At 50.3% G+C, this 25,873-nt stretch overlaps 9 protein-coding genes across 9 annotated transcripts; 3 read left to right on the forward strand and 6 right to left on the reverse strand.

Moving 5' to 3' along the window:
- Positions 1-394: 394 nt before the first annotated feature.
- Positions 395-3,287, reverse strand: EJ05DRAFT_442771 (uncharacterized protein; the record flags this gene model as incomplete). Its single annotated transcript, XM_033742051.1, has 3 exons — positions 395-1,712; positions 1,763-2,907; positions 2,961-3,287. The coding sequence occupies 3 exons, from the start codon at positions 3,285-3,287 to the stop codon at positions 395-397; spliced, it is 2,790 nt and encodes a 929-aa protein (XP_033597697.1).
- A 2,003-nt stretch (positions 3,288-5,290) lies between these two features.
- Positions 5,291-10,291, forward strand: EJ05DRAFT_513546 (uncharacterized protein). The gene is made up of 2 exons (XM_033748442.1): positions 5,291-5,690; positions 5,832-10,291. The coding sequence occupies exons 1-2, from the start codon at positions 5,482-5,484 to the stop codon at positions 9,820-9,822; spliced, it is 4,200 nt and encodes a 1,399-aa protein (XP_033597698.1). The 5' UTR covers positions 5,291-5,481; the 3' UTR covers positions 9,823-10,291.
- Positions 10,292-10,686: 395 nt separating this feature from the next.
- Positions 10,687-11,412, reverse strand: EJ05DRAFT_479041 (ribosomal protein S21e). The gene is made up of 3 exons (XM_033744584.1): positions 11,308-11,412; positions 10,919-11,189; positions 10,687-10,834 (listed from the first exon to the last, which is right to left on the reverse strand). Exons 1-2 carry the CDS (start codon positions 11,337-11,339, stop codon positions 10,961-10,963), a joined length of 261 nt encoding a protein of 86 aa, XP_033597699.1. The 5' UTR covers positions 11,340-11,412; the 3' UTR covers positions 10,687-10,834; positions 10,919-10,960.
- Positions 11,413-11,672: 260 nt separating this feature from the next.
- Positions 11,673-12,820, reverse strand: EJ05DRAFT_442463 (uncharacterized protein; the record flags this gene model as incomplete). Its single annotated transcript, XM_033742038.1, has 3 exons — positions 11,673-12,307; positions 12,351-12,700; positions 12,750-12,820. The coding sequence occupies 3 exons, from the start codon at positions 12,818-12,820 to the stop codon at positions 11,673-11,675; spliced, it is 1,056 nt and encodes a 351-aa protein (XP_033597700.1).
- Positions 12,821-13,112: 292 nt separating this feature from the next.
- On the reverse strand, positions 13,113-15,621 carry EJ05DRAFT_127658 (putative oxysterol binding protein). Its single transcript, XM_033739124.1, has 7 exons — positions 15,323-15,621; positions 15,161-15,266; positions 14,993-15,103; positions 14,681-14,941; positions 14,366-14,615; positions 13,996-14,309; positions 13,113-13,943 (listed from the first exon to the last, which is right to left on the reverse strand). Coding segments are annotated over exons 1-7 (1,437 nt in total). The 5' UTR covers positions 15,324-15,621; the 3' UTR covers positions 13,113-13,549.
- Positions 15,622-16,453: 832 nt separating this feature from the next.
- EJ05DRAFT_127727 (uncharacterized protein) lies at positions 16,454-17,914 on the forward strand. Its single transcript, XM_033739125.1, has one exon. It carries the CDS (start codon positions 16,570-16,572, stop codon positions 17,752-17,754), a length of 1,185 nt encoding a protein of 394 aa, XP_033597702.1. The 5' UTR covers positions 16,454-16,569; the 3' UTR covers positions 17,755-17,914.
- Positions 17,863-19,312, reverse strand: EJ05DRAFT_479044 (uncharacterized protein). The gene is made up of 2 exons (XM_033744585.1): positions 18,948-19,312; positions 17,863-18,899 (listed from the first exon to the last, which is right to left on the reverse strand). Exons 1-2 carry the CDS (start codon positions 19,140-19,142, stop codon positions 18,105-18,107), a joined length of 990 nt encoding a protein of 329 aa, XP_033597703.1. The 5' UTR covers positions 19,143-19,312; the 3' UTR covers positions 17,863-18,104.
- Positions 19,313-20,067: 755 nt separating this feature from the next.
- On the reverse strand, positions 20,068-21,337 carry EJ05DRAFT_479046 (uncharacterized protein). Its single transcript, XM_033744586.1, has 2 exons — positions 20,651-21,337; positions 20,068-20,570 (listed from the first exon to the last, which is right to left on the reverse strand). The coding sequence occupies exons 1-2, from the start codon at positions 21,189-21,191 to the stop codon at positions 20,371-20,373; spliced, it is 741 nt and encodes a 246-aa protein (XP_033597704.1). The 5' UTR covers positions 21,192-21,337; the 3' UTR covers positions 20,068-20,370.
- Positions 21,338-21,997: 660 nt separating this feature from the next.
- On the forward strand, positions 21,998-25,671 carry EJ05DRAFT_127755 (uncharacterized protein). Its single transcript, XM_033739126.1, has one exon. The coding sequence runs from the start codon at positions 22,295-22,297 to the stop codon at positions 25,499-25,501; it is 3,207 nt and encodes a 1,068-aa protein (XP_033597705.1). The 5' UTR covers positions 21,998-22,294; the 3' UTR covers positions 25,502-25,671.
- The last annotated feature ends 202 nt before the right edge of the window (positions 25,672-25,873 follow it).

The following is a 25,873-nucleotide window of genomic DNA, read 5'->3' on the forward strand; positions in this document are numbered from 1 at the left end:
CCTCATGGTGGCGGGCATGAACTATTAATCCCGAGCAACAACACAAGATCAGAGTATCTCATAGACTGGATTGTTTCCTTATTGTTTCCTTTGCTGCTGTCCTTCGCAATTTTCCGTGTCTCGGAGTATGTTATATACATCCATCAATCCATCCATCCTTTCCACCCACCATCGCCGACGTCGCCAAAATGCATAACCTTTGCCGTGCTCCTGTACTGGACAAGCATGCATATTACCCCAACGCCTTGACCATTTGATCGTCCTCTTCACGAAATGCTGAATGCATCGTTCCACTTATGCTTTGAGTTGAAAGGCTTAAAAGGCCCGAATATCATAATATCGCAATGCCGCCCGGATGAATTTTGCTTCGACCAAACGCCTCGCATATGCACTATTAACTGCTTCCGCTTCCACGTTCGGCATCGTGTAGTTGTCTCAACTGACTCTTGCTGGCCTGTGACTTGACCACTCTCTTCTCATCCTCACTCTGACTAGAAGCTTCATCGTCAAGTCTACCACTCTTGGACTCACGGCGTAACCTCTCTGCTTTATCCTTCAAGGCCTTGGCCTCTTCTGCTGCCCTTTGTGCGCGTACCTGCTTCTTCCACATGTTTGCATATCGGCCTTTCTTCTCGAGAAGCTCCTCATGTGTTCCTCGTTCCGCGACTCGCCCTTCATGCAATACTAGGATCTGATCGGCTGTCGTTATAGTGCTGAGACGATGAGCTATCACGAGCATGGTTCGGCCATTTCCTAACGCAGTCAATGCCTTTTGGATGTGTTCTTCCGTCTCCGTATCGAGTGCTGCTGTGGCCTCGTCCAGTAGGATGATCCTTGGGTTTTTCAAAATGGTACGAGCAATTGCCACACGTTGTTTTTCACCACCGGACAGACGTAGCCCACGGTCTCCGACTTTGGCCTCGTATTTGTCTGGATATGAAATGATCTTGTCGTGTATACTCGCAGCACGACACGCTTCGTAAACTTCTTCGTCGGTCGCATCTGGACGTGCATACTTGAGATTGAACATGACTGACTCATTGAAAAGCACCGTGTCCTGCGGTACTACACCAATGTGTCTTCTGAGCTGGTCAATGGTGATGTCTTCGACGTCGTGTCCATCTATCTGAATGTTGCCAGAAACGGCATTGTAGAATCGAAAGAGTATCCGGAAGACTGTGGATTTTCCTCCACCTGATTCGCCCACGAGAGCTGTTGTCGTTCCCGGAGCACAATGGAAATCGAGACCTTGTAACGCCGGCTTGCGAGTATCATAAGTGAAATGGACATTGTTGAATCGGATGTCGCCTTCACAGCTAGGAAATTGGCCTGCGCCAGCCTTGTCTACCACTGTGGGCTGTTCCTTGAACAGCTCCAGCATACGCTCCGAGTTGATCATAGCCGACTGGATAGTTCGATAGAAAGTGCCGAAAAAGTTTAGTGGACTTTGCAGCTGACCGAAGTATTGAACCAATGCGGAGAAGGAGCCCACGTCAAGCCTTGAAGTCGTCACTTGATGCGCAGCCAGAAAACATGCAACCATCAAACCCAACATAAATACCAAATTCTGACAGACATTCATCAAGTTGAGAGAAAGAAGTACTTTGTATTCCGAGAATTGGAATTTGTTTACGGCTTGTCGATATCTGTTAAATTCGAATTCTTCGGCATTGAAATACTTCACGTTCTCGTACGAAACCATGGAGTCGTTCCTGTAGTACTTAGTATTTACGCTAGACTTTCAGATGGACCATTTGCTTACTTTACCGCTTCTTCTTCACGCCCGGCATTGACCATCTGTCTGCGGATGTCGGCACGCCACTGAGCGAGACGAATTGTAATGTAGACGTACCAAAACGTGACAACAGCTACCACAAGAGCATAGTAAGCATCATACTGAGTCAAGAAATACCCAAAGGCAAGAACTAGGTCGACAAGCATCGGTAAGACATTGAATGTGATCTGCTCGAGGAATGTGTTGATTGCAGTCCCCTTGTTCAGAGCTGACACGACCTCTCCGGTTTTCTTGCTTATATGAAATTCGAGGCTCAGACCATGGACGTGTTCAAATGCAGCGACAGATAGCTCCCTGTATGAGTATTGACTGATCGGGATCCATAGAGTCGACCGAGAGGCTGCTAGTAGTCCGTTGCTTCCTTGGAGTAGTTTCAGAAAAATAAATACGCAGATGGCTGCCCAAGGAGTGTTGGACGGTCCTCCGCCTTGAGCATCAACAAGAGCATTGGTGATGATTTTGACTTGGTTAGGAACCGCCAGATTCACCACACGCTGCAGTAAGACCAGGACAAAACAAGCAACCACCACGACCTTGAGCTTTGTATCCTTTGATGGCCAGAGGTAAGGGAAGAAAACCGAATAACCACGGATATACTCCCACCATCCACGTGCTGGCACAGAAGTCGGCCGTACCCAACCATCTGTGTGAGGGGTGGTACCGTGAGCGCCATTGCCCGGAATAGAACCGTAGCCTTGTGCGGACCCGTTTGCAGCTCCATTCGGGGTTCCGTTTTCGGTAGACCCCTCATCCAAGAGTCTGGCTGTCTCGGGTGTGTTGAGGCGTGCAAATCTTTCTCTTCGCCTTTTCGTATGCACGAAAATGACATAAGATATCATCATGAATATGAGCAAGAGCACTCTTATTAGGTCGATGGTGACCTCGAGTATTTCCCATTCTGTCATCTCAGTCCGCAGAGGCCCTTTGCTATCACCAGCGCTGGGATCATTGTGGGCGTGTGTGTAGTATTGGAATGATAGTGCCAACAGAGCCACCTCATATATGGTTGCAAAGAACCATGTGTACATGTGCGCCGAGGTTGGTGAAGGCGTGCCATCGATCAAGGAGATGAAGAAGAGAAGGTAAATGAAGAAAGATCCGATGAGGTAGACCTGCAAGTGGCCGTTAGAATACAAAGGCTGGACTGGCTTTGAGAATAACTCACCACTGTCGGTTGTCCACACCAATACTGGTGCTCACGCTCAGCTACAGCATGGATAACCACATTCGCCGAATTTGCAAAGAAGGTCAGGGCTGTAGCCACAGCGAGGGTGTAGAAGAGATGCTTCTGCGATTTTGAAACGTCGTCCTTGATTTTGGGCTTCGGTTTGTTGTGAGTAGGGTGATGTGCAGGTAGTGGTTTTCCGCCAGGACCAGTCTTGGACGTCGGAACGTCGTTGTTTGCCGGAGGTACAGCTCTGATGCTTCGATAAGTGAAGGCTACCAGAAACACAAGGAGCAGTGCTATTGGGTAAGCATAATGCAGGTACATCAGAGCCACACCAATTTTTTCCTGCGAGGTCATGTCAAGGGTAGTCCTAGGTCTTGCCATGGTAGAAGAGGTAGCCATGGTGACAGACGGCAGCTCGACCGTACTCCCGGATGAGCAGGAAGTAGAGAATGATCAAGAAGGAGAAGGCGAATGGACGGTGCAGCAAACACAGCCGGCTATGACATGGCTTGGTCGTGTGCTCAGGATCCACGGGAGAGCCGACGGTGGTGGCGGTCGAGGTTCGGTGATGGTGGGATGGACGAAGTGAAAGAGGTCTAGAGGGAGCGGTAGGGCTCAAGTTTAAAACAGCGTTGGAATTCCAGAACCAGTCCTCTGGGAGAAATGGAGTCTGATACGATGTACAGAGCGATACAAAGCATGCACGTCTGAAGGAGCTTGGCCGATGTTCGGAATTGAAGATTAGTGAAGCGTATCGGGGAAGACGGGAGAAGCTCAGGATATACGACTAATGGTGCAGATAGCGCCAGTCAAAGAGTGATTAGCTTCGGTTTGAAGCTAGTTGAAGTGAACAAGACCTGCAAGTGGCACGAGCAGAACCGGGACGAGTAAAAGTGAGAGTGAGAGAGAGGTGGGAAATTGAATGGTGAAGCGAAAAGAGAGAGAGAGAGCAAGGAATGATTAGGAGCAAAAGAAGAAAGATAAAAGATGGACAGGGAAGTTGAGGAGCTAGTTGTCGAATCTGGAGCATCGTATGCAGGTGCAGGACGGCAGGCGGAAGGCGGAAAGGTGGTGGGTGGAAGCACTGGAAGCCCTGGAAGGTGATAGGATGGAGGATACTTGGGTAGGTACCAGGGCTGCGGCATGCCGGTGCCTCGCCGTACTACCTGTGTGTGTCTAGAATGTTTAGAGTGTCTAAAGTTGGGTTGTCTATAGTAGGGTGTGTTTGAAGTCTATCAACATATGCTAATCAATCAATACTTTTGAACACGGCACGGGGCACGACGAAGACAATGATGTGGTGACAGATGATACTATTAACCATGGTACGATGGGAGTGTGACAAGCAGTAGTACCTCTCTGTAGGTGGGCGTGAGTGTCGATAGGAGGTGGAGGTGTGGTAATATGTAGCTGATAGGTAGTCAACAAGTAATAATTTAGTGCCCAGACAGGCGGTGATGGTGGGTGGATGCGGTGGATGTGGTGGAGGTGGTGGTGCCAGGTGGGCGGGTGTCCACGGTGCCAGGTGGTCGTGGGGTTGGCAACGTGGAAAGGGGGTCAGTCATGATCCTGTGCAGTAGTATCAGATAGCCATCCATAATTAGTCTAATAGAGGGCAAAGCCAAAAGCCAAAAAAGCCAAAAGGCAAAAAAGGCAAAAAAGGCAAAAAGGTAAAATGGCACCTGGCATAGACATATTCCTACCGGTCGCCACGAGACATGGACATGCAGATATGCAGACGCGGGTGCAGACGCCGCCCACGATCCCCTCCACCGCCTTAAATTTAGTGAACGTTGTGCTGCCAGTCCGGGGGGCGTGGGCAGCCAGACAGGGCAGCTAGACAGGGCAGACCGGGGGAGGCAGACGCAGCAGACCCAACTCCGGCGCTATAGATGTGCCTGCTGCTCTACCCTACCTACATACAGTATCTAATTACAGCGTCTGTCTGTATAGCCGTTTGATCCTCCGAGATCATGATCCACAGTCCGCCAGCGCATGACCAACAGCTGCATACGGATATAGGTAGGCAGGTTATAACTGTGTACCATTATTGCGATTGCGTGGCCCAGTCTGCAGCCCGGAGCAGTAATCTCAGATTTCCCAGATTTCCAGATTCTCACCTTCCCAGCACCCGCGCTCGCCTCGCCTATCTGATGGGGAGGGGGGGCCCTCGAGATCGCTGTAGTCGCGCGCCACAAGTCGCTTGCTGGCCTTTGCTGCTTTTGCTGGCCGATCCTCCCCACACCGCCGCGGTTCGTCTGCAGCCTGCACGCGCTTCCACTGGTTCCGTCCAGACTTCGCCGATCAACTTCCTCCGCCTATACCACAACGCGCCGAAAAACCTCACCGCAACATCTCCGTACGCTTCCTCCACCCTTCCACCCTGCACACACACCTACACACACACACACACCTACACACACACACACACACACCTTCTCTCTCTTTCTGAAGAGCTCCATCCGAACCTATCGCCCCAACCCTTACAAAGCAATGTGTCCAGCACTCTCGGCACATGGCTGATCATCCGAGACGGCCCTCGCAATCCGCCGCGGCTTCGTCCATCCCTCCCGCTCCTCCACTTCCACCGCCCAAGTTCGCAGCGCGTAACGTCTTTACCAGATTCGTCACTCAGCCCTTCACATACGGCTCTCGTCCTCCAAGCGTGCAGGCGAACCGTGCAGATGGCCAACGTTCGGCTTCGTTGGCTCCCCGGGGTACAGGGTATGTATCATAGCTTTCAACAACGTGCTCCACTTGGACAGGACGATACCCTCCTACTTAAAAAGCCACAGTATCGTACTCTCCTCTCCAGCCAACTACATCTCTTCCTGTCCCTACCACTTCTGACACGTCGTACTGCAGAGTAAACCCGGCCTTCTCCAAAGAAGCAAGCCACAAGACCGGCCTTGAAATATCTGCTGTCGATATCAACCATGACGGCACACATGCAGTCCTTGCAGGTCGCGAGATCTTGAAGACGATCAGCGTCACCGACACACATTGCGCCGAAGAGGACAACCTGCGTTCCGCAATCATTAATTACACCGGAACCGTCACAGGCCCCGGCCCCGCCGCTTCTAGACATAGAGAAACGTTCGAGATACATGATGTAAAGTGGTCCCACGGCCAATACGACTCGTATATTGCTACTGCTGCAACAAATGGCAAAGTCATCCTCTACGACTTGAAACGTACAGGCAAGGAAGTCGCTAGGTTGCATGAGCATCACCGTCAGGTACACAAGCTTGCTTTTAATCCGCACAAGGGCCATTTATTGTTGTCGGGCAGCCAAGATGCGACGGTGCGTCTGTGGGACTTGCGCGACATGCGACGAGATGTCATGTCATGCGCCAGTCGGGACAAGTTCTCTGGCATGAGTGAAGGCATTCGTGACCTCAAATGGTCGCCCACCGATGGGGTAGAATTCGCTTTTGGAACCGACAATGGCGTAATACAACGCTGGGACTTCCGACAAAACAGAGGCCCGAAGCTGAAGATCAACGCGCACGAAAAGACAGTCAACGCTATTGATTGGCATCCTGATGGGAAGCACCTGATGAGTGCGAGCACCGATAAGACGGTCAGGGTGTGGGACTTCTCATCGGAAGTACGCAGGCAGAAACCTGCATTTGTGTTACGTACACCCTTTCCTGTGTACAACGCACGTTGGAGACCATCTTGTTGGGTTCCAGAATCACGAGAACATGGCTCTCTTCAATGCACTCAGCTAGCGACGTCGTACGACAGAGACCACGCTATGGTGCACCTATGGGACCTCCGCCGCCCATATCTACCGTTCAGGGAGATACACCGATACAGCATGGCCCCAACAGATATGCTATGGCACGGACGCGATCTGCTCTGGACTGTTGGCCGCGAAGGCATGTTCACACAGAATGACGTCAATTTTGCTCCGAAAGTCATCGACAGACGAAATATGCAAGCTTTCGCAGTATCTGCAACGGGTGAAATTAACGCTTTCTCACAGAAGAGATCACGAAGTCGCAACTCGGAGCATACAAATTTCACCCAGGAGAATTATCCTCTCGACTCCGAGAAGACCCGTAGCAGTCCTGACAAAGGTAGCCTTGGCCGCGTCTCAGCAGACGACAGTCTCGATGACAGTTTTCTTAGCACGTCTTTCAATCGACACCACGGCAGAACCGCAAGTAACAGGTCTGCTAAGTCATTTAGCAGTACGCCACCATCATCTGACATGTTGACCAAAGTTGTATTCTTGGATGAGTCCCTAGCAATTCGTGCTGATGCGTTCAAGCCTAATCAGACAGCCTTTCGAGGATCCCTCCCCGGATCGTTGAATCTGCCCGTGTTCACTTACCTTGCACAAAAATACAAGGCCATGGCTTTGACTGACCCACCATCTGTTGATTCATACTTAAATCTTCCTAAACTTTTCGGGCACAACGCAGAGTATGCAGAAAAAGCTGCTCTGTTTCGGCTCGCAGAAACTTGGCAGATCGTTGGGCATGCAGTCTTCAACGTTGTGAGTTCAAGGGCAGAGCAGCATAGAAGACTACGAGTAGAGCAAAGCCATCCTCCCCGACAGGTCTCAGAAAGCCGATCTAAATCAAACCTGGACGTAGTCACACCTGCAAAGACTGCTAGCATAGCGCATAGGGCGGTATATGGACCGTCTAGTCACTCGAGTCCACTTCTCACTGTAGGCCACGCTGAGAGCACGTCAAATCTACCAACTCCACTTGCAAGACCTGTAGCCCATTCGACCTCGCATACTGGCGATGGTCATCTTAGACTTCCTGACTTGGACAATGAAGACGCTCTCAACCTTCCACCTGCGATTGTAGGTCCTCATTCTAATGGAGATGTAAGCTCCGTCAGTCGTTCCCATCGGGACGATTTGCAAATACCACGTCCAAATTTCAACAACCCACGATGGTATAGTACCACAACTGATCTAGACGAGCGACGGGCAATGGTAGGAAGCTACAGGGCACAGCGACGAACCCCTCTTACGTACGATCAACCCAATCCTCATGCCATCGATATTAGAGCACCACCCAACCTAGACAGACACAATTCAGACGAGAGCTTTGCGATGTTTTCGGCTTCTTCAGGGTCGCAACGCGAACCGTCCATGTCGGGCTCCTTCGCAAGCGTCCACTCGCAAAACATGGAGTCAAAAACTGAGGGACCGCAGGAGTCTCATGACAGTAGTCCGAATCTCGATCGATATGCATTGAGTCCCATCTCTAGGTCAGCCCATAGACGCCCACGTCTTGACATGCGGCACATGAGCCCAAGTCCTTCAAGTACACAAACAGAACAACGTCTCGCCGAGAGCACGCTGAGCCCAAAGAATACAATTTCTCAAGCGCAGGTCACGTCATCGGGATCCCAGGCGTTGAGTCCAGCACAGTTTAGTGCAGAAAGGAGGAAAGCAATCGAAGATATTGATGTGCTCCATCGTAACAATTACCTCATGCGTCATGACAGCTCCGAATCAGAGGCATTGACCAGTGATAAGGGTAGTCCCTTTTCGGCACTCTCTGCAATCCACGAAACGATAGACGCCAGTGGAACAATAGTTCCTGACGGTTTTCAAGGTGGCATCATGTCGCCCGAAAGCGCTGACCTTGCCCATCCACCGTTCCGCCACGGAAGCACAACCGCTGCTACTTCCTCGGAGACTCATGCCGTAGACGAGTCGTTGCAACTCGAAGACTTTCAAGTTCAGAGTTCAGACGTGGATACGGAGTCAAATTCGCCTTTTACCGTGATCGATATGATCCGATCTGTCCTTTGTTTCCATACTGGGGTCATGGCAGATGCTCAAACCTCTTCTCTCATTCTGCTACTAGTCTCACCTCTGCTCCCTCCAACGCATCCTCTCTGCTCTTCCGACACAGAGCTTGTGAAGTCCACATACGCTGAAGTCCTAACTTCTCTAGGAATGGCCCCTACTCAGGTCCATGCCATAATCCATGGCCATCTTGCGGACCTCCTCAAGACAGGCATACACCCCTTCGAAGCCGAATCTATCATATCAACCTACCACACACAACTACACAGTCTCGGCCTCTTCAACGCCGCAGCATCTCTCCGCCGCCTCGCCTACCCCGTCTACCCCGGCGTGTACGAGTACGCCCTCAAAGACACCCAACTCAACCTCCTTTGCACAAATTGCAAATCCCCTCTGAACAATCCTCGCGACAAAACCCGCTGCGAAACTTGCCGCGCCCGCTCCAAGCCTTGCCCCATCTGCGGCTGCAAAGCAGCCTTGCTCGACCCAGCAAGCAAGCACGTCAAGTACAAACCACGCAAAAAGGGCGTCAAATTCGGCGATCCCGGCCTCGCGAACAAGTCTGATCAACTATCTGACTCCATCCTCGGCACGCCTCAAGTATCCCGCGATAATCTCGCAGACACCGAGTCTTCTTCGAACGCGTCCTCATCCTCGCCGATAGTCCCAGTCGTATTCCAGCAACCGGCGGTTCTTTGGACGGCATGTCCGCTCTGCTCCCACGGCGGCCACAGCGCGTGTATGGCTGCGTGGTGGGCAGACGCCGAGTCGGAAGGCGCGTGTCCGACGCAGGGCTGTATCTGTGACTGTGTCAAGGGCACGCGCCGCACCGAGAGGCTGCGGAAGCTGGAGGAGGAGGTTGCGGAGAAGGAGAAGGGGAAGGTTAAGGGTGATGAGTGGCTTGCGAGGGAGAGCAAGGCTGTTGTGGGTGTGAGAGGGGCGTTGGGCGGTGGCGGTGGGAGCGGGAGCGCGGAGTCTGGGCTGGGTGGTGTGTCGGGGAAGGTGGTGGTGAAGGATGAGGGCAAGAGGGTTAATAGAGCTGGGGGCGGTGCCGGGGTGGCGAAGAAGTGACGCTTTTGGGCGGATCTGAGCTTGTTGTTTGCTACAGGTACTTTGATATTGCATGTTCGGGGAGTTGGGATTTGGACCTTGGGTACTAATACGCTCCATCTTTTTCCGATCAATTGGGAAGATGAAAAGAAGATCTCACGAAATGGTGAGAGAATTGCTTGTATCAAGAAGAACGCGGGACGGCAATACTAGGCGAGCCGTGCCGTGTGCAAATAAGCCTAGAGTCTGTAAAATAGATATATATATGATGATACCCACCTAACTGATTATACATTACGCATGAGCTCACTTGTCAATCAATCACTCAATCACTCAATCACTCAATCACTCAATCACTCGATCAACCAGAACCAATAACAACGATAATAAGAAGAAAGTCACACATTCATGTACCGCCTGTATCTGTGCTCCAACGCAAAAAGACTCGTGCGTCAGCTCTTTTCAAGGCGGCTTCTGTTTATACATTTTCCATCTTGCGGCGTGAAGTTTCTTTTCACCTATAGTGCCCCCCCTTTCCCCTTCCCTACCCGAGGGTAGGTAGGTGGTAGGGGCGGCGCTGCGACCCTCGTCCATGGAGCAGGGACGAGGGCGGCTGGAGTGGAGACCGCGTATGTCACGAAAATATGAGGAGGGGTGTGTAGGATCTTTGTGGATATGGATGGGGGATGATTGTGTCAAGGGATGATGGGGTAATTGGGTTGGTTGAGAAGATCGCACGGGGAAGGTTTCATGGATATGGAGTCTGACAAAGTGATCGATAGCAGGTCAAGCTTGCATCTTCAGGGATCCACGGCAGTTTTCCAGCTGGGCATATCCCGTAGGAGGAGGTGCAGTCACAGATCGATTTCCTCGAGAGAAGTCGTAGGGTCGTTTGCATTTGACGTGGTGTATAATTCGTTTACATCCTCAGCCCTGCGCGCCATAACATGACTATGCCGACAGGACCACCGCCATCGCAGCTGTTGTCCTCACATTCGAAACTCAGCCCATCATGTGAGCGAACGCCTCGATCCTAACACACCAGAAGTCAGCCTTCCTCTCTCTCTCTCTCTGCCTTGTACCATACTCTCCAACCCAAAGAAAATCCTCAGCTCACCTCTTCATTCCCCAATCCCAGCACATCCTCCAACGTCTTTTCTTATCTGGAGGCACTCCACACGTTCTTCAAGAAGCCATCCTTCTGCGCCAGTCTGTTGAGCGAGTCGTCGCTCTCGCCCATGGCACGCACGAAGCCGCAGAGCGCGTAGGTCTGGTTCTCGCCCGTGTAGCGGCCGTTCTCGTCGACTTTGCCGACCGAGATTTGCACCGAGGCGTGGTCCTTGGCCTTGATGATGCGGTTTGTTGCGCTGCACTTGCGGGGGACGTAGCTGTCAAGGGCGAGCGTGGTGTGTTAGCTTCTTTTGTCTCTTTCGGGAATTGTGACGCATTTTTTGTTGGGCGGGGGAACAGGGTGAGATCAGAAGTGTGACGGTGGAGGGGACATACAGGTCGACGAGCTCGCCACGTTCGTTCTCCATGTTGATTGAGTGTGTGGGAGTTTAGGTAAGGTGGGCGGTTGTGTGGATTCGTGGTCGTGGGCGAGGTTTGTCGTTGTCTCGATGTCGGTTAATGGATTTTGGTGTGTGCGAAGCGGACGTGATTTTGGCGGGAGCTAGTACTAACTAGACTAGTGCCATCAATGCTGATTCAGCTGATGCCAAGTTTTACAGCTTGAATGCTCCCTGGGCCTGTTTAGTCATATCTCACTATCAGGAATAGGCTTGAAGCTGTCGAATAATCATTACTGATTTTAGTCTATAGGATGTATGCGCATCAATATTGCAAGCTTCATCTAGTCGGGTATAACGCAATCACAGCTTCTCTTTCTCGCCGTGAGCTCTCTCTTCTCTGTATACATCCTTCTTCCAAGCGACTTCTACATCGCGTGGACCTTCTTTCTTAAAGTTGACAAACACAACGCGCTCATCGTCTCCGGTTCTGTTAAACTGCTCAGCCTCTATACCAGGTTTGTTGAGTCCCAGCACCGTTCGACCATCGCTCTTACGTTTAAGCAAGAACAACGGCGACATGCACTTGTCGCCCCATGACGGCACAGTATTTGGATCGTTGATGAACTCTATCAAGGCCTTCCGCTCTTTCTGGAATACCTCTGTAGATTTTTGCGCACCTTCTGGTGATAGGTACTGCCCGGCGAGTGACAGAAGGAAAAATTGAGGAGGAAACAGTATGATACGATTTTGGCGAGCCAGGGACAACCATTTCCAGGGCGGTAAGAATCGCGCTGCTGTATGTTCTACGCCTCCATCAGGAGTTGGCACGGGTATTACTACCTCTTTCTCGCCTTCCAAAGAGGCTGTGGCTGAGGCTCCAGCATCCCTTGAGGTATTGGACAGAGGTAGGAAGTAGATATACATCTGTGTAGTGAATCGCTTCGGAACGTTGGTGGGAGTGACCCAGCGAGTGAATGGAATGAGAGCATCTAGGGCTGTCAATTCTGAGTCTCGAATGACATTCATTGCTAGCCGTACCTGTGTCGGGAATAGCGTCTTTCGATGCCAGCCAGTCTTGAAACATAATCTCTCCCGAATGTATGGCCTTTCGACCGTGTTCACGCTCCTCGTCCGATATCTCTACCAACTTCCCCGTCTTCGGGGATGTTGCCAGCAGTATTCCACTTTCCTCAAAGGTCTCACGTATCGCAGCCATCCTGTACGCAGGCCCATCTTCATGCCTCTTCGGATCTTGAGGATCAGGAATAGGGCCGTCGTGCTTCATGTCGACATTACCGCCTGGAAACACATGGGCGCTTGGGAACGAAGATGAAGTTTTCACTCGATGAAGAAGCAATGCTTGATTTTCAGGGGATATCAGAATGACACTGCATATCGTCAGATGCATCTCTCTTTACATGGCCTGGAGGTCCTTACCTTGAGCTTGGCTTAGGAACTGCGGGTGCCTTGCCCTTTTCTAAGCCTTTCCCCGGTGTCCTACTACTCATGCTTGGCGCAGTAGATGATAATGAAGCTTTGGGAATACGGCAAACTCTGAGCTTACGACTTGTTGACCACAGTTTACGATAGAAAAAGGGAGACCGCAAGGACGTGCTCGCCGAGAATGCCGTGACAATCGGTTCACGTACGGTGTATTGTGATCCAGAGACAAGGATCTTCAAACTCTGCATGGTTCAAGAAGTTCACGGCTATATCGAATTGAGGGTCCATTATGTGGCTGCTCTGCGCGCGGCGGGGAAGGTGACTGCCGAGGCGTGGAAGATGCATCAGATGGTGGAGGCCTCGCGTGGCTGCAGCTCTAACGGTTCTCTTAAAACTAGCTTACTTAATACGACGTCATTTTATGGAGACAGGACCTCTTTAAGTAGTTCCTACGACACGCGGCGCGTAGCAGGATACGCGCATGTGTTTTGTGACCACTGGCTGGGTTCGTCGTTTGGTCGTTACAACCCGCTTCAGTTCGAACATGATGGAGCAACTATATTTAAAGTGGCAGTCAGAATCGTGATATGGCCACGACCCCACCCCACCATAACAGACGGGTTTGAGACAAAGGGTATTTTCTATTCGATCCAATGCACATCTACCGCCAGGTTTTGGTGTATTTATTCCCCTTTAACAATCGCACATACTGCGGCCTCAAACGCCTTTCAATGCAGGAATGCGGCGTGCCGGGCGCAACCTGGGAAGTGACTTCCTTGGCGGATGGATCACGTTCACGACTCCGCGTCTACAAATTCATCGAGGTCGTCCGTTTCAGAATCTCTACGTTTGAGCGAGTCTTTGCTTGCAGTCGACGTGGGGCTTCCAGGATTTCTCAGGCGGTTTGTTGTGGGCTGTAGGGGCTCCTGTAACAAGTCAACATTACTTGAAGTAGGAGCATGCCCTTTAGGATGTATGCCACGTGTTGCTGGTTGTGTCGCTGAAGGTTCACTCTGACCGAAATCTATTAAGTCGTCCGAGGCCACTTCAGACTTATTCGTCGTAGGCTGGTCGGATATACTAGCCTTGTGGAGCGGTATCGAGAACTTGCGATCAGGTGACTGGCCTGGAATAATGGCGGCAATCTGGAGAATTTGTTTTGTTTGTTCTTCTGGCGTTTTACCGTCGCTGTGCAACGAGTTAGTCAGGGATTTGAGACCCCTTCACATGTTCATCTTACATCTTAGCATTTATTATCCAGTCAAGGTCCTTCTCATCCGGGTTGTAGCCTTCGGGGCTCTTCTCAATGTCACAAAACAGGGATGGTTTCCAGTCAACACCCTTGGAGTTTCGCTCGGCAGCCTCTTTCCTTTGCATGTCCTCGATTCTGCTTTTCTCGTCTGTCGCAATGTCCTGGTCTTTCTCTTTTATGGCCTTCGTAACCTTAGCCCATAACTTCTGGGACTCACGATCTCCTTGCTCATCGATGGGGCGAACGAGCGGCGGTGTTTCTTTTGCATGAGTCGCATCGAACAAGGGCTCCTTCTTTCCGGTCTAGAATGCGTTACTTAGCTCGCTCTGTGATTCCCGCGATTCATATTTCGACTTACAGCGAGGTCTTTTATGAACATCTCCCCCGTCCACATCCCTGACAGCTCATAAAGGTTGTGCCCACTCTTCGTATCTTTGATATAACCACCAATAGCATTATAGCCACCACCTACCCAGCCCTTGACTTTGAACTCTATATCTGCTTCCAGGCCAGATTCGGGACACCTGACATAGCTATGATCTCCAAGCTCATACTTCATCTTCCCGAAAAGAATGCCGCGTGCGTACATGTTCGGTTGGGTTACAAAGCTAATGCATGTCAGTATCTAGACGCTGTATGAGCTGTGTGAGCTGTATGGAATGTAGCGGCATACAATCGCTCCTTTGTCTTGAGGAACCTCATAACCGCTATGCCCTCCATCATGCTGGCTGCAGAATTGCCGAGAAATTTGCTCCGGGGCTTGAGGCATCCGTCGATCCGAATGTGATGCTCTGGGGCCATGAAGAAGTAGCTAGACTTGGGCGGATGGTGGGATGTTTGCTCCGAAATGTAGTATCCTCGTGTGCTGTCTGGATAGTCCCAGTAACCAGTGAACGTCTCGCCAAGTATGGGATTCAGGGGCTTTTTCACGCCACTTTCAAAGTCAGCCATACGATTTCCATCGGTTGAAGTTGTTTGAACCTACGGAGGCTTGATGTGCCACCCACTCAAGTAGAATTTGACCACGGAGACAAACCGTAGGACAGGGTCATCGATGTCGGTCATGGGTAAGAGAGTTTCGGGGTGTGCCATGAAACTACACATGCTCTATCAGCTTCTCAAGTCCCGCAAAGCGTAGTCTTACTACACGTACTTCGTAATCCTCTCCAGCATTGATCGCGGCTCGAGAATGAAAGTAGGCAGTGTGATGCGACTGAGATCGGCGCCAGGTCGTAGTTGAGAGATAATATGCATGAGCACTGTTGCGATACGTCAGAGGGTGCTTCACTTTGATCTTGCCACTATAATTACATACTACTACTTTGCTCGGAGTCCACGATAGTCTCATCGTCTGGTGTAGTGGTTGTTTCGCCTCGTGTCGAGTCTGTAGATGATCTATTGCCTACCGGATGGAAAGCTGTCAGTAGATCTATAGTTGAAGGTTCTCATCTTAAGATCGACGCGAGACTCACTGGTGACTGAATGCCGCCTGTGGCCGCTGAGGTGCACCATGATGGGCGGCAGGCAGACCGCAACTGTAGCGGAAATAGGTCGTACTTTGAAGTCTGAAGCAGTAGAGGTCCGTCCGTAGGGAACAAGAGAGTCACGAAAAGAAGGGCAGGCTTGAAGGGTATGAATGGGAGAGGGGGCCAAGACGCTGGGATAAGTTCCTTTCAGGCTGCTGTGAAGGAATGTATAACAGAATGCCTGACGAACCTCATATGACTGAGGGCGCTTGACGCAGTGGAGTTTGTTTCTGCCCGCGCTAAAACCTGAACGAGCGGGGCACGAGGGAAGTGGGCAGTGGACAGTGGACATCTTTCGGGTCTTAGAATTAGAGCCAGTAGGAAGTTGTAAGCCACTTGCGCCTACGTATCATAAAACGTTCTTGATTGTCCGGATGTCATCACTTTCAATCACGCAGCAGGAAAGCCAACATGGCTGGGCCTGTCACAAGAATATGTATGCAGTCTGGCGACCGATTTCGCTGGTCATCAGAGTAAGAGCGCGGGGCGAAAAGGAATTGGTGACCCTGCCCATGTAACTGGGCTCTTTGAGGGAGATTAACCAACATATCGCACACTGATGGAATGCCGGAGAATAGCAATGGGAGAGAGGCCACTGTAACAAACTCTTATAGAGTTTATTTAAAAATAAAAATATATATTATTCACCATACTCACAATCCTACAAGGCCGGCAAGAGCAAGCATTCCCCTGCGGCAGGGATAATGTATCAGTGGTGACATAGAGTGGACTTGGCTTTACAAACTATAGGAAATGCGTCCACAACATGATCTACGCGCAAAAATAATGCAGAATACACTTTGTATTGCAAACGCATACGATCTGGTCTTATATGGAGAGTTTACTCGAGTCCGGTGGCCGGGGGAGAGCCAAGCATAAGCCGCGTTGGCACCCTCGGACTGCCAAAGCATGTTCGTAAGCATGACTGCTGCAGTACCTTATCTTACCTAGCATTAAAACACTCATTCGAAACCCACGCTCTACTGCTGGAACATAATTCTCGATCCACCTGTCCCCCCGAACACAGTTCAATATCATGGATGCGTCTCGCTTGCTTGCACTGCCGCGTGAGCTACGTGACCAGGTCTACGAACATCTCCTACATCCCTCCGCAAACCGGACAAGATCCGAGGAAGATGGTCGCATCACATACCACTGGGACCTTAATATCTATCGAGTCAACCACCAAATTCATGAGGAATCAAAGAGCGTATTTCGAAGGTTGAATTGCTTCATCAAAATTTACACCATATTCCCCGAGTCGGATCGCTATTTGTCCCAGGAGAACTATGTTACGTTCATCAGCTCAGGAAGACCTGCGGAGCTTTTTGCCGACCACCACTTATCTATCTACATCGAATCATCTTATACCTTTCAACATGGCCTCTTTAAATACCTTCTCCATATTGATGACCTAGAGTGGTTCTCCCAAATATGGTTCTACTCAGCACTCGGAAGTCCTGGCATAAATCAACATCTTGAGGTCACAGTAACGTTACATAATCCATATAGCACGAGTCTTTACGACAACCCGGTTCCAAAGAACCTGCAGAAGAGACTACTCGAGCCATTCGGCAAAGTAAAACAGCTGCAAAGCATCAGCTTCAAGGGCAACCCGTATCCATCGATTGAGAAGGCTGTCCGCGAAGAGATGGAAATTCCATACATGACAGCGGAGAAATGCCTCGAGGCCGCGGTCCAATTTAAGGAGGAAGGCAACATAGCTTTGAAAGCTAATCGCCCCGAGGACGCGATCGAAAGCTATATCAAATCCTTTGAAGCAATCCACATCGTCATCGTCAACAAACGAAGGAAAGATTATGCCGACAGGTTCTTTGGAGCTGCCCCAGAGCTGACGAGCGGTCCATACAAAGGAAGATTAGCCTATACAGCATGGCTCACGATACGAATCCAACTGGTAGCTAACGTTGTCTTTGCGTACTTGAAGCTCGAGAACTGGGAAATGGCTTATCACTGGGGAAACCGCTCGATACAACTGATGCGTGACACTGTCGGCACTGTAGAGAGCGAACCGTATACTGGACTTCCCGGAGTACCTGTCTCAGACCAATTAGGAAGGATATACTACCGTACGAGCGTCGCGGCGAAGCAGATGGGAGACAAGACTGAAGCTCGAGCGCTCCTCCGAGTGGCGATGAAGTACCTACCGAACGACAGGACAGTTGCAACAGAGCATGCTTCGGTGGCTCTTAGGATCTAGCTCAATGAATTGAACGTTCTACGTAGATTTCGTTTTGATTTCGCATAGCAGAACGTCCATCTCAGGACATACGTAAGCTTCCCGTTCATTTCACGTTCGTCAATTCAAGTTTTCGGTTTTAATCAACGTCATTGAAGTCGCTATATACCGTAACGTAGGCTACATTCCCAAAGTATACATCTGAGAAGTAGTTACAATTCATCCATCCATATCTCATCTCATCGAGTCCAAGTATTACCAATTTTGAACACTGTCAGACTATCACAACATGGGTATCCAGTAAGTACCAACAATCGTACACGCACATAAAAAAGCAAGAAATGTCCACAAAACCAACGTCATGGTCATGTTCATCTTCCAGGCCCCAGCTCAGACGTGACCGGCGGCGGATAATACGTTTGGCCGGCATTTTGTTGTGGCGTCGGAGCCTCTACCGGAGCTGGATAATAACCTTGATTCATCTGGGGACTCTGCTGAGGCTGATACGCTTGCTGTCCGATAGGTGGGCTCTGTGGTGGTTGATATGGCTGCTGTCCGACAGGTGGACTCTGTGGAGGCTGATACGGCTGCTGATTCAATGGACTAGGCGGTTGATACGGCTGTTGCGCCATCGGACTCTGTCCATAGCCTTGCTGGTGCACTGGCGGCGGGCTCTGTGGCGGCTGATACACAGTGCCTGCAGCAGGTGTACCATACACGGGTGGAGCCATAGGAGAAGAGACATCATTAGTTGTATACGTCGGGCCCTTTTCAGCGGTTGCGGCGTACGCAGGGGCGGCGGCCGCGCCGTCGAAGTTGGGCGTGGGTGCCCCAGCATTCTTTGCTGCGCGGCGCTTCTTGAGCAATGCGAAGACGCCGCCAATGATTGATGCGAGAAGAGCAATCACGCCGATGACAACGCCCGCAATAGCTTTGGCCGGGAATTTGCTGCCTTTCTTGCTACTGCTGCCGCCGCCGGAGTGGTAGGTGTAGTCCGAGTAGCTAGAGTAGTCGGAGTAGTAGGAGTTATAGTAGCTCGAGTAGTCGTAGGCGTATGTTGATGTGCACGAGGTATAGGAGCTGTAGAGGCCGTCGTACAATGCGCAGGAGTTGTAGTAGTATTCGTCGCAGCAGTACGCGCCGCAGAGAAATTGCGTGGAGTAGCACTATAATTTATAAGTAACGAGCTTCACAAATTCGATATCAGGACATACGTATTGTCGTTTTCCTAGCTCTCCGGCGGCGTTGTAAGACAACTCTTCCCTTGCTAAGGGAGCTGGTTCTCGTTTGGCCTCTACGGGTACTGGAACTGGCTCGACCTCGCGCCCCTTGATATTGATATGGCGTTTAGCGTTCGCTGTAGCCCCCAGAACGAGTAACGAAAATACAAGGGCACGTGGAAGCGCCATGACGACGAAATATAGACAAAGGTCGTATAAAACCAGTCTTTTCTTGACAATGGAAAGAGAGCAGCAGACAGAATGTTGTTTAGACAACTGCCTGATTCTTATAAAACTCTCCTGCAACTGCGCCCTTCCCATCTCGTATCTTGCATAGACCAGCTCGAGCATCGCTATGCTCAAGGCTGATTCGGAGTGTATTCCATCAAGGGTGTTACGAGCTAGGGAGCTGTAAGTCGCGAAAGGACCCCATTTTCGGTCTAGAAAGCTCGTGTTCCGTCCAACGAGACATGTCAAAAACTCGGTAAACGCTATAGTGGCGGCGCCATGGCTGAAAGCTGAACTATCTAGGAGCTTTGAACATATGACTGTTGGGGGTCCAGACAAATCCGATCAACAGATCAACACAGTGCGCATTCTATGTGTTCTGTGATTGGTTTTGATCTTGCGTTCTGTCATTGTTGAGATGAGTTGCGCAGTCGCATCCGCGCCCGGTTCTGCTGGTGTGTCTGCGGAATGATACGTTACATTGATTTGCACACAAAGTCTCTATACGTTCGCACGCTAAGGGGACATACATCACGTTAGAAACGGCTACGAAACGACTCTCTGCTTCTTCTTCTTCTCCTTCTCCTTCTTGGTGTTGATACAACGGAGGGGCTGCTGTGGCGTAAGGCGGAAATGGCTTTGCATAAACTATTGTTTTATTTAGCGCACGTGAACCAATATGTGGAGCACAGTCCATCGACAACAATACTTGCAGTGGAAGAGCTGCAGTCGCTGAGTCTAGTGTTTTCTTTTTGCTGCGTTCAAATCAGGATGGATGCTTCTGGTATGTACTGAAGTCTGAGGTGCTTCTTAAACTAGTCTGGACCGGAAAAGATCAGTTAGATATCTCTCGTCAGGAATAAGAAATGGTATGCTACAGGGGTCCGTGCCACTTGGTGTTCCTAACGGAAGATATACATAAATGTTTGAGCCTGTCCCTAATTGGTATATACCCATTAATTGCTACATATGTACAATGCTTTACTCAAACTTCACCAGCTGGACTACCGCATAGTCATCGTGTTCAACCGCCTAAGCTACTCAGGCTGACCTCTTCCAACTAGACTATTGGTACAATGTGGTGAGAGCTCCAAGTATGAGCTTTTCGACTTAAGGTACTGATGCACAAGTGGCTTCGCAGCTCAATTACACCGTTGCTCAGCTCCGCAGGGCAAGAGATGATTCTCTTCTATCTCCCTTCTTTCCAACCGATTGGTATGATGGCGGCGGCTATTTCTTGCAAGCCTCTTTCAGTTGCAAGAAGATTGTACTGAGCTGCAGCATTACGAGTATCCGAGACCTCGATTCTTATGCCCAAGTCGTTGATGTGTTTTCGAGTTCGAGGAGATATAGGCATCACATTGGGGCCTGTCCCGATGATGAGTAGATCTGTGTCCAGTTAGTTTTCATGTCTTGTTGATCCAGATTGTCGCAAGGCGTCATTGTTTGCATGCACGCTCATCCCATACCTGGTTTAGGCCATACCATCTCTAGAAGACCCCAAGCATCTTTCCTGACCTCCCATAATCCTTTCGCATTCCGCAATGTCTCGCTTCCGCTCTGGATGTCAGCAACAGTGCCATTCTCAATTTCTCGTGTCCACGGCCTCCAGTTGAAAGCTTGCCCATGCACGAGGAGCACACCACTGTCTTTTATCTGCTCCCCGCTACTCAAACGAAAGCCATCGGTCGTGCATGCATCAATTGAAGATGCAGGGGTCGGAGTGTTCCTCAATATATTCATATCGGCAAAGTCGGTCTGCGTCTCTTCCTTGCTCTCTGGACCCCTATATCGAGACTTAGGAGGCTCTGCAGCCCTTATTAAGGAACCATGTAGGTGGCGTGCGCATTGCGATGATGGATACTGGTGTGCTATGAGCTTACTCCGACACGAAAGACAGCGATAGGGTCGAGTAGGGCGTATCTGGTGATGATGTCCACCTAGGAAGAGCGACGGACGAGAAACAACGGCGCGCAGAGTGTGAGCAGCGTTGTAACTAAAAGATGCCATGGACAAGTTGGCAATGATGGTTCCTGCTACGCAGAACACAACTCAAGGGAACGGAAGAAGATCATAACATCAACTTGACATCATAATGTTTATGACAAAGAGGTAAAGCACTTTGAAAGGCATTGTATGGTAAAAGTCCGGCATCAATATGATTGGCTTGTCTGCCAATTGTCGTCATTAAGTCTAATTTTGGAGGAGGCCTGCCGCGTGCTCAACTGATTCAGGAAGTGGATGAATCATTACATACTGTGAGCACTTCCGGATGGTTCTACGTATCGTCCGCGGCTTCATAATCGGTATCATTGCAGGGAGAAAGAAGTGCGCACAACGAGATTGGAAATGTTTCAGGTGGAGTCAACATGCAAACAGCCTGGATCGTAGCTCAGAAGAAGCGCATCTGTTCTAGCTCCTCCTTCTCTTGGCTGGAAACTAGTAGGAACCAATGACGACCCGGTGAGCGCGCCCTCCCGCTCCAACCAGACGATCCCTCCGCCCTCACCAACCTCCATTCAAGCCACTCTTCATTTGCGCCTTCTCGAGTATCACCATCTCTACCTCACCATCCCTCGCCTATACTACAGTGACGACTCCGACTACCATTGTACACTCGCTTCTGGCTTCGTACCGAGATCATACTTTTTCCACCGTGCGCACCGCCGCCGAATCTCCCTGCTCCTCATAGCCTACCTTATACTGCGCCTGATCACGACTCAGCAATTACGATCTCAAGACTCATTCAACTACTACCCTATCTATTTCGTGTCGGACTGACATAGCCCACTACATCCTGCGCAGTGCTTTAAACGCGCCGACGTACTCGATAGCACAGGACCCACAGCAGGAGTATTGACAGTAATAATTTAATCGCTTCGAAGACACCAATTTCGGCAGATCAACCGAAGCTACATAGGACCTCCTACAGCAAGAGTCGTGAAATAGTCGGCCTATGACTTGAATCAGTTCTGTGAGCAAAGTCATTTGATCTGGCCTACGATGATCCATATGGGACGATACACCGAATGATTAAGCCCTCGAACGACCTTGCATGAACGTCTACAACCGTACAGCCAGATCGGCTACTCGCAAAGAAACCTCGATGCAACATGTCCAAGCAATTCGTCCTGCCTATCCGGGAGAGTTACACTAACTCAACGTCTATTTCAGACAACGTATCCCAAATAGATTCACCGAATAATGTTTCACCCGTGCACAGCAAGGATTCCATAATGAACCAGTCGTCATTTATCCTGAATGCTAAAGCGATTATTGGCTTTAGAACATCCTCTCCTCGGCAAGCGCAAGAAGCTTCGCCACTCGTTTCGCCCGTAGGCTCAAGTAACCAAGGAACAGAGCTTCCACCCACACCACCTTCTCTAAACGCCCTCGAAATGACCTCTGGAGAGGCGAGTCACGCACAGGCTGTTGATACCTTCCGGGGTAGCCATATCATGAACAATCGGCCGTTGCATAGTACTCCTATCAACCAAAGATCGCCTCCAACACCAGACCCAAGTCCTCCTCGAGGCTCCAGCTCTTTGCACACCAATGTTCCTTGCCCCCCACTACGATACCCTTCCTCCAGAGCAGAATCATTTCAGACGGCCCGAGAAGAGCCATGGTCTACGAACAGCGAAGCAAGCGAAAGCCAGCACTCTTTGGCTAGAAGTCCATCGCCTGAACGGTATCAGAGTCCACCCATTGGCTTTCAAGAGATCCCGCAAAACGTCTCGATGAATTCTACAAGTGGTAATAATACACCTATGCAATCACTCGCTTCTACCAAGTCAACACATGAAATACAAGTACCATCGAACTCACATAGCCAAAGTAGTCTTTCTATCCGTTCTATACCGGATAGAGAATGGAATACCGAATTGATGAGGAGCGTCACTGTCCGAAGGAGTGCACGACCATGGACACCGGAACAAAGAATGATTGTGGGCTCTGCACAACCGACGCCGGCCTCATCGACACCCTGGGATACTAGCGCGCCCAGGAGATTGGAGAGGACCGAAAAGGATGGCGACCTAGAGCGACCTCGAATTGATACTTCAGGTAACGGAGATAGCTCTTGTTCAGAATACCCCAACGAAGTTGACCCTCTTTCGAAACAAAATCTCCACGATGGAGAACGGAAGCGAATTTCTACAGCTTCGTCGGTATCTACTGTCGTAGAGGCTATGGTTGTCGTCACATCGCCTCGTAAGCTTCAATCTTTGCGCCATGCAGGCAAAAACTTGGCTCTTCGGGGATGTAACGATGTACCTTCATTGAGCCCACGAGCCGCTCGGTCCCACTTACCGTCTTCCACTTCGGAGGATATTCCTCTGCACCGTCTTATCCACAAAAGATCACGAATACCTGATAGAAACAATCGCAATAGCTCAGAATCAGAAGCGTCAATTCAGTCAGGGCCTACGACGAGGATCGTTACCCAACCTCCTACGCTAAATGCAGATCGACCGCAAGGAATACGCACTGAAAAGGCAAGAGCACGTACTGTATCGACGCCAATGAAAACTCTGTATCCTAGTCCCAAGGCTACCGACAAAAATATTCAGGGATATTTTGATATTCCTCATCGAAACATTGAAGCACAAGCCAGTACGCCGGGCACAGCTTCACCTCTCTTTCGATACATCTCACCTTATTCACAATCCACACCACATTCGCAACATAGCTCGCCACGCCTGCAACATAAGATGAGGAACATATCTCTACCAACTTATCATAGATCTCCCGATGGTCTCACTTGGCCAAAGAACGATTCGAGCCCTTCAGCCTCTAATCGATCTCAAAACGCGCACGAGGACGCCATAGAAAGAGCGCAGTCAGCGGCTCATGCTATCTCCCAACACGTTCGATCGGCTAGTTCGCCAGCGACCAATGGTGCAAAGCTACCGATTTCGCCGCCGAGGGGGAGTCAGAGCTTTCTGGATTCTCCAGCACCCTCAGAAAGGCGATCTCCTCCCCACTCCGAGCACACATTCTTGCATTCTCCAGCACTATCAGAGAAAATATCAGATCATGAGATGAGTGCCAGTACCAGAATAATGTCTCCAAGTTCGCCCAAACGCATGAAGAGGGTCAGCGTAGCACCAGCAGAGGATCTAACACGTCCGAGCTTGGATGTTCCTAATTCGCGCGTGGACGACAATAAACGGACGAGTATGGCATCATCTGCTCGTACAGACGAACATGCTCTTGCTCGTCACCTCTACGCTCAAAACACTCCATTCTCATTCTCTCAATTCTCGACTACACCCGACGCACTCGAAGTTAGCGAGGCAACTGCTATTAGTATCTTCCCTCACAATAATGATTCGCTTCTCGTCGTTCAGCAAGTCGCTAGATCAAGCACCGTTACTGGCCAGATCACTTCGCCCGAACCTCAAGATACGCTGCGCGCAACTCCGCTCGTTCAGCCAGCTTTGACTGTGGAGCCTTGTACTCCGCCTTTAGCTTCGTCAGAGAATGCTCTGGTCGATTCACCACTAAGGAACCCTCGTAAACCGCCGAGTCCTCCGGTCATACAGTTCATACCACCAACGCCTGCGGAGGAGCTAGAACGAGAACTCGTAATCGAGCCGAAGCGACGAGTCAGTCTCAAGGAAAAGGCGCGGCGGTACTCTGATAATTACATTGCTCCAATATTCGCGCGTTCGCCGTCAAAGGCTCGTCGAACAAGTAGCAACCCACCGCACACGCGAATTCCGAACATTACAGAACAAGACGGGAATCTTCACCCATTCTGGAAACCGCGCGGCTTTTGGGACGGCTTCGAGGACACCACGGATAGCGAAGATTCTTTCGAAGAAGATGACGTTCTCCCCCGGGGTGGGGACACTAGCGAAGTAACAGATTGCGAGAAGAAGCTGCCTCTGGGAAGGCGCCTAACGAACGGTTTGAGAGGAAGTGGCGGATTTCTCAAAGGAAACTCCCTTGGAATTGAAAGACATGGAACGAATAAGCGCCGCCACCACATATCTGGGCCTACCAATCTTAGTGGCCACCGTCGAGAGGTTGGTAATTCTCCCGTCAGATCAACCCATCCTGCACTCAATCCTCTGGGACGGATTGAAAAGAGAATCTTACATACTCATTCGAACCGTAGCATGTCAAATGCCTCACAAAGGATGACTCGCTGGCGAAAGGTTCACAAAATTCCAGGTCTGGGTATCCACATTCAGTATGTTGGTTTCAATGGCATGAAGGAGAGGATCAGAGAGAAGAAAGCAGAGAAGAGAAGGGAGGCAATCCGGCAAAGCATAGGCCCGCGACTTTATGTGGAGGGTTCAGGAGTTGTGTGAAGGGTGGGACGGCGCAATTGGTTGGTTGGCATCGCGGGAAAAGTAATTACGGCAACGGTGTCGACGACAATGTATCTACGACGGAATTGTTAGCAAGGTGTTTAGGTTACGTCAGCAACTGGCTAGAAGTGGACGATTTGATGCATTGATGTATAACGACATTACGATTGCTAGCTCAGGTTTACCACTTAGGTATTAGTTATCAGCACACGGATTGCTCTTACCATTTGCATAAATTGTATCATCAAATCATTTAGAAAAGTCTGTACGGATTCGGTAATTTCTCAACACATGTAGATCGTGACGAAAACATATCTCCGAGCGCGGATAATAGAGCAAATCACCAGGGTATCCTTGGAAATCGAGCATGCC

Source organism: Pseudovirgaria hyperparasitica (genome assembly GCF_010093815.1).
Source record: "Pseudovirgaria hyperparasitica strain CBS 121739 unplaced genomic scaffold EJ05scaffold_14, whole genome shotgun sequence".
Classification (NCBI taxonomy): Eukaryota; Fungi; Ascomycota; class Dothideomycetes; order Acrospermales; family Acrospermaceae; genus Pseudovirgaria; species Pseudovirgaria hyperparasitica.